Genomic DNA, 8,031 nt, shown 5'->3' on the forward strand with positions numbered 1-8,031 from the left:
ATTTTGCAGAACAGCGATCAATGGTTGTGTGCATTGGAGAGCTGCAGGTTAAAGTGTTGCAGTTGCTAAATTTGATGAAAATGCATTCTTTGCATTTTTTTTGATGAAAAGTATGATGTTTAAATGAATGAAAGTGTCACATCTGATGGGACAAGATTAAAACTGAAGCATTTTTTTTACAAGGAAAAATAGTAAGAAAATAAAAAAAGACAACTGTTAGAGAAACGTTCAATGTCCCAGAGTCTTTAGTGCTGTAGAGTTTATTGTATAATTCAAGAACAAAACATTCAGATCAAAACTAACAAGGGACAGGAAGTGATAACTCTGTAAGCAGACTCTTTTCATGACACAGAATGAATATTATTACAGATTCACACATTGCACATTTCAGTCACAGTCAGAAAGTCCCCTGATTTGACCTCCATCAAACACCCATTAGTATGTCCAACATTTGTGATGTTTCAGTTGTTTTAGATCTGATGGCTTCACCACACCGATCATTCTGTTTTCAGACAGGTTCACTGAGTTAATCCTCATCTAAATCCTCCTGCCTCTAATCTATGAAATCCCAGATTATCTTTCATTTGTTGACAGCTGTTTTCATGTGTGGAAGCAGATGAAACCACACAGCCTACAGTACAAGACTGCATTTTAACATGTCAGAAAAACCAGATTAGAATAATTTGCTCTTTAAATCCAAGGCCTGAGATTAGAATGCATCTTTTAGTACATTCTTCTGTTGTTTTTTGTAAATTAATACATGACATGTCTTTTTATTGGGATGAGATGGTTTATTGTAAGTTTACTGAGGAGTAAAATTAAATCAATAAAGGGTTTTCTATCTAGGAGACCTTCATGAAGTCAAGTCATTTGAGCTTTCTCCATACTTTACTTTGTATGAGTTGTGTACTTTCATTTTATCCAGAGGTATCTAGTTGGTCTTGGTCATGCTTTTGGTTTTGAGCTCAGCAAGCTTGCTTGTCACAAAGTTCCACTTAAAAGACGCCTCCTCGTTCCCTCCTCCCAGTGTAACGTATTTAGAGAAGCTGTTGCCGCTCCTCTCTCCTCCCTGAGTCGCCTCGCCGTCAGCAACCTGCCCGTCCTGCTCGTCCTGGCGCTCCTCTGCACTGACCTCTGTCGCCCCTCCCTCGGCCTGCCCCCCTGCAGCCTCCTCATTTGCAGCTGCAGCAGCAGCAGCTTCAGCCTGCTTCTTGGCAGCCCAGTTTGCTGCAAAGCTATCCCAGAACCCAGAGCGTCTGTTGGGGCGAGGAGGCTCCTCTGGTTTCACTGCAAGGGGACTGACCATTCAAAGACAGTAATCAGTCATTCATTGACTCTGTGTTCTTCTTTACACCGATTCTTCAGAAATTTGTGTCAACAAAGCATACTGTCAAAGGAGTTTTTTTTAAATAATAAACAAATTTTGGTTAGATTTAGTGAGGAAAATTATCTTAAAAACTGACATGTCCAAAAAATATAAGGTATTGAAAGTTGATTGAAGCTGTGGATGTGTCATCTATGTGTTGCCATAGCAGCATTTTCAGTGTGATCACAGTTTACCTCATGAACATTTAAAACACTCTGACATCTAGTGTTCAAACGTAGTACTGCAGCCAAATTGAAGGCATTGTGTCTCCCTGACACCACATTTTGAGTTGATCCTATCTTCCAAACGTCGTCCTTGTTTTTAAAATGCGCAAATATTTCTCTTATAAATAGCTTATTAAGAGTTCCAATTTTTTTACAAGGTGGTTGTTTTCAAAAGAATGCAGCCAAACAGCTGGAGGTTAAAATTAGGTCTGGGGATCACTTTACTGTTAGGCAGAGCTATTCTGTTATACTAACTGTGAGTGTGACATGCAGTTACTAGCAGAAATATTTACAGGTTAAATATAATCAGGGTTAATAAGAGCTAGTTTGCTGATACTCCTTTTCCCCTGCTGCATCTTTTTGCAGGATTATTGGTGTCGTATCTGGCAGCCTGCTGGGTCTTTAAAACAGCAGCATGTAGGGGGTTGAAGTGATCATCAGCATTTAGTCTTAAAATTGTGATTGATAAAGGACAGGAGAATTCCTCATTTTCCCATCCTGTTTTTTTTTTATTAAATTAAACATTTTCCCTTTTCATTTTATTATTTTTATTATATTATTTCTTTAAATGAACAAAATATTATTCAGCTAAATCATGTCATCATCAAATCAATCATCAAATCAAATGAAATCATAAATGTGATCTTGTGTCTTTTGCAAATAAATTAATTGTATTGTTTCTCCTACATAGCTCAAATCCTCAAAACAATTCATCCCAGAAGAAATGAGCTCTGAAGTTTTTCACTCACTGGTCAGCGACTGGCGGGCTCTCAGTCTCCTCCAGAAGCTGGTGCTCATCCTCTTTGTTGAACAGAGATGATAGTCTGTTCCAGCTTTTAGTCCCAGCCCCCTGCATCTGGTTTAAAGGTGGAGGTGAGGGGAGACGTTAGCCTTTTTCTGTTTATTTGAATGTTTCCACTGTCTCTGAAAAGCTACAATCTTGATTTTTGACATACTTTTTTGGCCAACTGAGAGACAGCATTGGGCCCCTCATCTTCTTGTATCGGACTGACGTCATTCTCCACCTCTGATACCTAAAAAAGCAGCAACATGAACCCGGATAAATGAGGAATTTCCTTCACATGTGCAACCCTGCGGGGCCTCGCGGCTGCAGGATGAAGATGGAGCAGCAGTGGTTGGGTTGGGTGTAAATACTGAGCATCAAGGTAGTGAAGACACTGTTCTTAGTGATGTTGCCACATTATGAATCATTTGTGCCCTCTAGTGGACACCACAGTAGCAACATTCTAAAAACTTTCAAGGATCAGGCCGGTCACAAAGAAGCAGACAAGTGTTTGTGATCAGGAAAACACCAAAACAGACCCAATTTCAGACTGAGTTGATATGAAGTGTGCAAAGGTTGAATGTCTACTTCTGTTACATTATTTGAGGTAGTTTTGTCAGATTAATTTGAAGAAAAAAAGACAATAATTTCAAGTAACTCCAACAAATTTTACAATTTTTTGCACCATGTTTGCAGGACGTGTAACACGTCAAGGGATCACTGTCAGTAGCCTGATCTGTGCACGCCCCGGCACTCTGTCTGAGTCAATCACTGGAAGGCCGGCTAATCTCTTTGCTCAGCTCCTATGCAGGATCGAGTTTCTCCGATCGGCAGATATCTGGGTCAGGGTAAGAGAACCAGCTCCTGCATGGAACAAAGACACCGCAGTGGGCCAAAGATCATCATATTTTTATAATGCTATTAAAACAAAGGAGGGAGTCTGTCCAAAAGACATTTCAATTCAAGAAATTTCATTTTCATAATTTTCATTTTAAGAGGTCATGGAGAACAGGATATAGACTTGCTTCCATGTAAATGATTTCACACACTTTTCTCAACATAAAATCCTTTAAAAGTGAATCATGTGAAAATGAGTGGTAGATGTATAATTTAAAAGAAATATGACCAAAACATTTTTCGAACTACATATAAAACCTGTCATGTAGAATGTATTTATCCTCATAGCAGACCAGTCATCTCTGATCAACAGTAAAGCCTTTATGTGGTTAAAACTTGCTTTACATTAAGGAAATACAATACATTTTCTATCAATAATTAAATGCCTTAAAGGAATAAGCATTCACCACAAGCTTCAGTAAAACAGCCTGTAGACTCATATGACCCAGAGGTAAATAAGAAATGATTTGAAACACAAAACTACATGACTTTTTGAGTTTAGCACCAACAACCACTGTAACTTCATCACACAAAATAATCAAATGTCATAGATGGAGAAAAGTACTGACCTCTTCTGCCATCTCCTCCTCATATTCAGGATTCAGAGTCTTCATCACTTTGCTTTTATAAATCTTCCACACTGGATTCATTTTTGCACAGACAGATGCTCGGCCTCGTGGAGAAAAGTCTCACCTACAACAACCTCAGTCGTCTCCGTGTCCACCCTCCACCAAGTCTGCACTTCCAGCTCCTGCACGTTTCAGTTGGGCCTCAGCTGCCCTGTTTCCATTCAGAAGTCCTCCAGCAGCAGAGTCTAAAGAACTTTTTCAGAACTGAAGGTCAAGTCTTTTCATGCTGCTTCTTGTGATAAAAAAAAAAACAATTTCTTTTTTTTTTTTTTTGGTTGTCCAAGAAGTGAGATTAAAAACAGCTGATCTCCAGGGGTGTCAGGAAGTTGGGCAGCTTGTGCATCTGCCCAAAGAAAACGGCTCACACACACAGTCGTCACAGTCCAGAATACCTGCCTCGGTTACCTGGAAACAGGTGTGGATTTCCTCATTCATATTTTAGAGTCTCTTTTCTCAAACCCGGAGCCTTTTGTCTGCCAACGCTGCTGGACCGGCTCCTGTAACCCTGATGCGCCTACAGGTGCACGAGCAAACCTCTGAAACGTTTGAAACTCTTTGTTCATCTCTCTGGTTTGTCGCAAATGAACCAGAATCAATTTCTTTAACCTGAAGTGCTTAATTCCTCTCTGTACCAGTTTATTACCTGCATATTCTTTATGGAAACTCACCTTCAACCACCCATCCTCTGTTACCTGACTTCTTCCCCCGCATCCATCTCCTGTACCTTTATTGGTTGTTGATTCGCATCATTTAAACACCATTAAGATTTAAGTGCACTACCTTTTTTTGTTGCTTGGCAACCTGAGAGGTGGTGTGGTTTGCTGCTAATAAAGAAAAATGGATGAACGTTCAGGTGGCTGACTGGATTTACCTGACTTTAAACAAACTGATCAGATTTTCAAATAAAAATTTAGCTGTGCAAATTTTTCGTTTTTTTTTTAAAGCTCTGGTCAATCTGTTTATGGAGAAAACAAAAGATGCTTCTTATTAAGCGTGTCCTCTTTACTGGCTTTTGATTGTCATAATGGCGTATAATAAAATTTCTTTCGGGATCATTAAATTCTATCTATCTATCTATCTATCTATCTATCTATCTATCTATCTATCTATCTATCTATCTATCTATCTATCTATCTATCTATCTATCTATCTATCTATCTACTTTTATAGCCCTTTTCTACCTTCCTCGAAGGCCCAAAGTGCTCTACAGTCACAGTTTCATTCACACACTGCTGCTCTGCTGCCAACCGTCCACCAGAGGCAAGGTGGGGTTCGGTGTCTAGCCCAAGGACACTTCGACATATGGAAAGGCAAGGCGGGAATCGAACCTGCAATTTTCAGACCAGAGCCTACCGCTGCCCCACTGTTGTTCATAAAGAATAGCGATGAAGCTGGAAGATCAGGTGCTTGAATTATCAATACAAGTCTAAGGGACGACACTCCCACATGTGAACGCTGACATGAGCTGCTTATTTAAAAGAACTCACTTTGACTGTGGAGGGACCAGCTCAGGTTTCACAACGGAAAATTCGCACCGAGGTGTTTTATTCAGTCAACGCAACACGCAAAGGAATGACCTGTATCCCTTTTTGAGGGTCTAAACAACCTGTAATAAACTGAAATAGATTTATCCGTCTTTAAAATGACTTCTAGGTTTAGTGGTAGGTGTACCATCATGAGATGATGGCCTCAAATGACCAGCAGGTGGCATGAGAATTGCTGTTTCTTTGCCTCTTGAACAATCATTTTTACTATTTATTAAGTCACTTATGCCATAAATCACATGTGTTTTATATTTCTTTTGACAAAAGCCTTGTAATACTTTTAATAATAGCCTTGAAAATTTTTACCTGACATGATTTATACCAAACAAGCACAGGTATGCTTTTACAAGCAAATTTGTTTGGTGTTTTTTTTTTCTTTCTTGCCTTTAATGTGACCTTTTTTGGGTCATTGCATTAAAAAAGTTGTGCAAATGTTTTTTTTTGTTTTGTTTTTTTTGCTAAGAAAACCGGAACAAAGTAAGGCCTTTGAGCTATTTCTCCACCCACTTCATAACAAAGAAGAATGCTGGTCTGAAAAAAGGACCAGCAGCAGAACTTTTACTCCAGATGTGTAAACTGTAACTGTAGGAAAACAGTTGATTCTTTCATGCTTGTTAAGCTTTAGAGAGCATTTTAAAAGAGGTCATGTAGATGAACATAACATCTTATTTCCTGTTTCTTTACCTTTTGAAAAGCTGTCAGATTGAAAAAATGTTTTGTAATACTCTGTCAGTCAATTACCTCCTGTGAGCGCTAGAGGGCGACATTATGAACGGATCCCTTTCTTCTTTGTGCAGCTTGACAGATTATGGAACACAATGTACAAAACACACAGGACATTATGTCATGGTTTCCATCATACCAGCCAATCACTACAAAGTCAAATGCAGGCATAAGAATTGTGAGAAACTGCCACAAATCGATGTCCGAAAACAAATGATTGTCTGTGAGAGCTAATCATTTTGAGGATGTTCATCTCTGCAGCTCAGAGAGCAGAGCTGAAAGGAGTAATCAGGCTGTTGGTCTGAGAAAAGTCAAATCTGCAGCTGGGAGCAGAGCTTTGAACGAGCAATGACGAGTTGCTTGGAAGAGTTTCTGTTTTCAGACAGTAAACATCATTTAATAAACCTGAGCAATTACACAGCTGCTTTAACATAAAACCAAAGCTTTATTCTGCCTTTCTCAGTCATGCACTGAGAATTTTACAAAGTTCTACAAACAAGATTTTAGAACATTAGACGTGAATCATTTTCTTCAGCTGTTTTCCAAACCTGGTCCTCATCTCTTCAGTCCTAGCCTGCTCCAGTACACACAAGTCCACTTTTAATGGTAAAAGTCTCTGCAAATGTTTGTTACTGGATCAAAATCAGGTGTGTTTGTGCAGAAAGGGGAGGAAAAAGGCAGGACGGTGGGCCTCAGGGGCGAGGGCTTGGAAACACTGTAGAAATTGTTCAAGCTTTGCAGTAAAGGTTTGTCAGCATTAGAACTGTGCAATCGGTGCTAAGACACAGAAAATAAAAAATATAAAATATACAGTGCAGAAAAGATTGTTTAAAACATATTTGAACAACCTGGAATTGTTAAAACAATCCTTTTTTATCATTTCATCTTCTTCCGTTTATTCCCTTTCGGGGTCATGGGGCTGCCGAAGCTTATCCTTGTGGGTGAAGCCAGGGGGCACCCTGGACAGGTCGCCAGTCTGTCGCAGGGTAGAGTGTCCACAATCACACACCCACACACTCTCACATTCACACCTAGGGACAATTTAGATTAACCAATTAACCTATGAAGCATGTTTTAGGACGGTGGGAAGAAGCCGGAGTCCCCAGAGAAAACCCACACATGCATGGGGAGAACATGCAAACTCCACCTCCTTGCTGTGAGGCAGGAGCGCTAAACACTGCGCCACCCTGAAGCCCTAAAACAATCCTGTCCCTATGAAATGTTTTGTCAAAACTCCAGCAGCATCTTTTTTTAAACATGTCATTGATAGTCTGGTCATTTTCTTTGGGAAGGTTTAGAATGGCAGCTATACTGAGTTTTCATTTACATGAGAGCACATGGTCCTTTTATGACAAATAAGTGTCAAATCTTTACTTTTACAAGGAAATCATTGGGCACGGTCCAACCAGTCAGAGCCAGTTGGTTCCGCTTTTTGGCTATTTTTGGAAAGCCAGGGTTCGATGACAGCGCCCGGGACCAAGGTGGAGATGTTTGAAAACAGGTTTCAAGTTTAACATTGGGTTAAATGGGTTATGTGACCTCACCATTCATCCATTTTTATTGAGATTTAATATTGGTCTCTGTAAGAGCGGCCTTTACACTGGTCAGTTCAGTACTCACCACGGTTAGGTTCTTAGAAAGTCCACTTTGGGAAGTGTGAAACTCACCTTAACTCTGGTGCTGATCACGCGTCAGTTTGAAATTGAGGAGAACCCATTGTGAGATCAGTGTGACAGAAAAACATCAAAAAATGTGTTCTGTGGGCCGCTTGAAATGTGGTATATCCCACATAATGTTCCCTTCAAGGGGAACATGGGTCTGGGTTCTTATGGTTTAAGTGAATTCTGGTGGAGATCACTGTACA

General features: G+C 39.9%; 1 protein-coding gene across 1 annotated transcript; it reads right to left on the reverse strand.

Moving 5' to 3' along the window:
- Nucleotides 1-244: 244 nt before the first annotated feature.
- LOC105355999 (uncharacterized protein C1orf232-like) lies at nt 245-4,558 on the reverse strand. The gene is made up of 4 exons (XM_011485667.3): nt 3,841-4,558; nt 2,547-2,624; nt 2,340-2,446; nt 245-1,298 (listed from the first exon to the last, which is right to left on the reverse strand). The coding sequence occupies exons 1-4, from the start codon at nt 3,919-3,921 to the stop codon at nt 932-934; spliced, it is 633 nt and encodes a 210-aa protein (XP_011483969.1). The 5' UTR covers nt 3,922-4,558; the 3' UTR covers nt 245-931.
- Nucleotides 4,559-8,031: the final 3,473 nt, after the last annotated feature.

The sequence above is a fragment of the Oryzias latipes genome, chromosome 16 (genome assembly GCF_002234675.1).
Source record: "Oryzias latipes chromosome 16, ASM223467v1".
Classification (NCBI taxonomy): domain Eukaryota; kingdom Metazoa; phylum Chordata; class Actinopteri; order Beloniformes; family Adrianichthyidae; genus Oryzias; species Oryzias latipes.

Coding starts and splice junctions, on each gene's coding strand:
- LOC105355999 (XM_011485667.3), bottom strand. CDS start 3,921: ATGAATCCAGTGTGGAAGATTTATAAAAGCAAAGTGATGAAGACTCTG. Junction 2,625..3,840: donor AGGAGGAGATGGCAGAAGAG/GTCAGTACTTTT, acceptor CTGCTTTTTTAG/GTATCAGAGGTGGAGAATGA. Junction 2,447..2,546: donor TCTCTCAGTTGGCCAAAAAA/GTATGTCAAAAA, acceptor CCTTTAAACCAG/ATGCAGGGGGCTGGGACTAA.